The 1,329-nt window shown below is 32.7% G+C and overlaps 1 protein-coding gene across 1 annotated transcript; it reads right to left on the bottom strand.

Moving 5' to 3' along the window:
• Positions 1-320: 320 nt before the first annotated feature.
• EHI_146680 (uncharacterized protein) lies at positions 321-893 on the bottom strand (the record flags this gene model as incomplete). The annotated part of the gene is made up of 1 exon (XM_001914548.1): positions 321-893. One exon carries the CDS (start codon positions 891-893, stop codon positions 321-323), a length of 573 nt encoding a protein of 190 aa, XP_001914583.1.
• Between the last annotated feature and the right edge of the window lie 436 nt (positions 894-1,329).

Genomic DNA, 1,329 nt, shown 5'->3' with positions numbered 1-1,329 from the left:
TCTACCTTATCTTCTAAATAAGGCTTAACATAGAATTTAAATGGCTTTGTCATATCATATACTTTATAAGTCTTAGGCTTATTAGGTCCATAATCAAAGTTCTTTAATTTATATCTAGTATCTTTACATGTTAATGTATAATCCATACTTTCTGGATCAGTTGGTAATTCCATTGAATAATAATTATCTTTTTCAAATAACACATGCATATTAAATGTTACTTGTGGATAATATGGTAATCCAGTAGCATCTTTATCATAATCAAATGCATTTAAACGTTGTACAGGATCTATAACAAGATTAACAGTACTTCCACCCGTTCAAATAACTTGACTTGAATTAGTAGCAATACTTTTAGGCATATAAGGTAAAGCAACACTCGTTTTAACCTTTGGTATCCATTTAACCTTTACTCCACTAAATTTCCAATAATCATACATATCACAATAAGAATCCCATAGATTTCCCATTACATTATGATCTAAATATGGATTCCATGCTACAAAAATAGGTGGTGATAATGCTATTTGCTCTGTTCTTAAAATACTATTAGCAGTATCTACAGACTGCACAGTCATAAATTTCTGTCCAATCATTCTAAAATCTAATTCAGCTTCTTGAACAGGTACAGCAATTCCATTATTAGAAGGATAAGCAGCCATAGTCAATATTTGTGGTAAACTATCTCTCTCAGGAATAGCAATAAACTCTACTATTGAGCAAACAAGCTTACTCTTCAATTTAACAGTATTTGGTTGTGATAACAACCGGCGTCGTCTATAATATCTTCTTCTTTTTCTATATACACGTCGTTTATATACACGCCTACCACGACGAACAGTAGGTCTTTTAGAAGTCTTTCTTCTTGTTGTTCTCTTCTTTAAACGAGCCATATGAGAATTATTAGAAAATGAGGTTTAAATACGTGGTGAATCATCACACTCTATGAGTTTTAAATGAAAAATAAATGAATTATTCAAAAATAAAAATAGAAAACTAAAAGAAATAGAAAAAGAATTAGTTAATTAAACTAGTCAAGAGTCACACTCTTCCAAGTGAAGGAGAGAGAATCTTCTTCAGACATCATCTCCCACTCATCAAACCTTCTGGCAATAGCAGCACCATCAGGTCCTTCAAAGCACTCAGCCAAGGAATAATTAGAGGTTACAATAAATTGAAACCTTGGCTCTAATCTGACAGAACCCCCTTTTATTTCAGCTCTAAAAGGGTATCTGTCAGCCCAAAGCTTAATATGATGGACGAGGAGTTTACAGACTTGAGGGTCCAAGTCTTCAATAAGGACTATCTCCTCTCCATCATAATTATCCC

Source organism: Entamoeba histolytica, genomic scaffold (genome assembly GCF_000208925.1).
Source record: "Entamoeba histolytica HM-1:IMSS scf_1104750518513 genomic scaffold, whole genome shotgun sequence".
In the NCBI taxonomy this organism is placed as follows: domain Eukaryota; phylum Evosea; order Mastigamoebida; family Endamoebidae; genus Entamoeba; species Entamoeba histolytica.
This window is presented reverse-complemented; position numbering and strand designations above follow the sequence as displayed.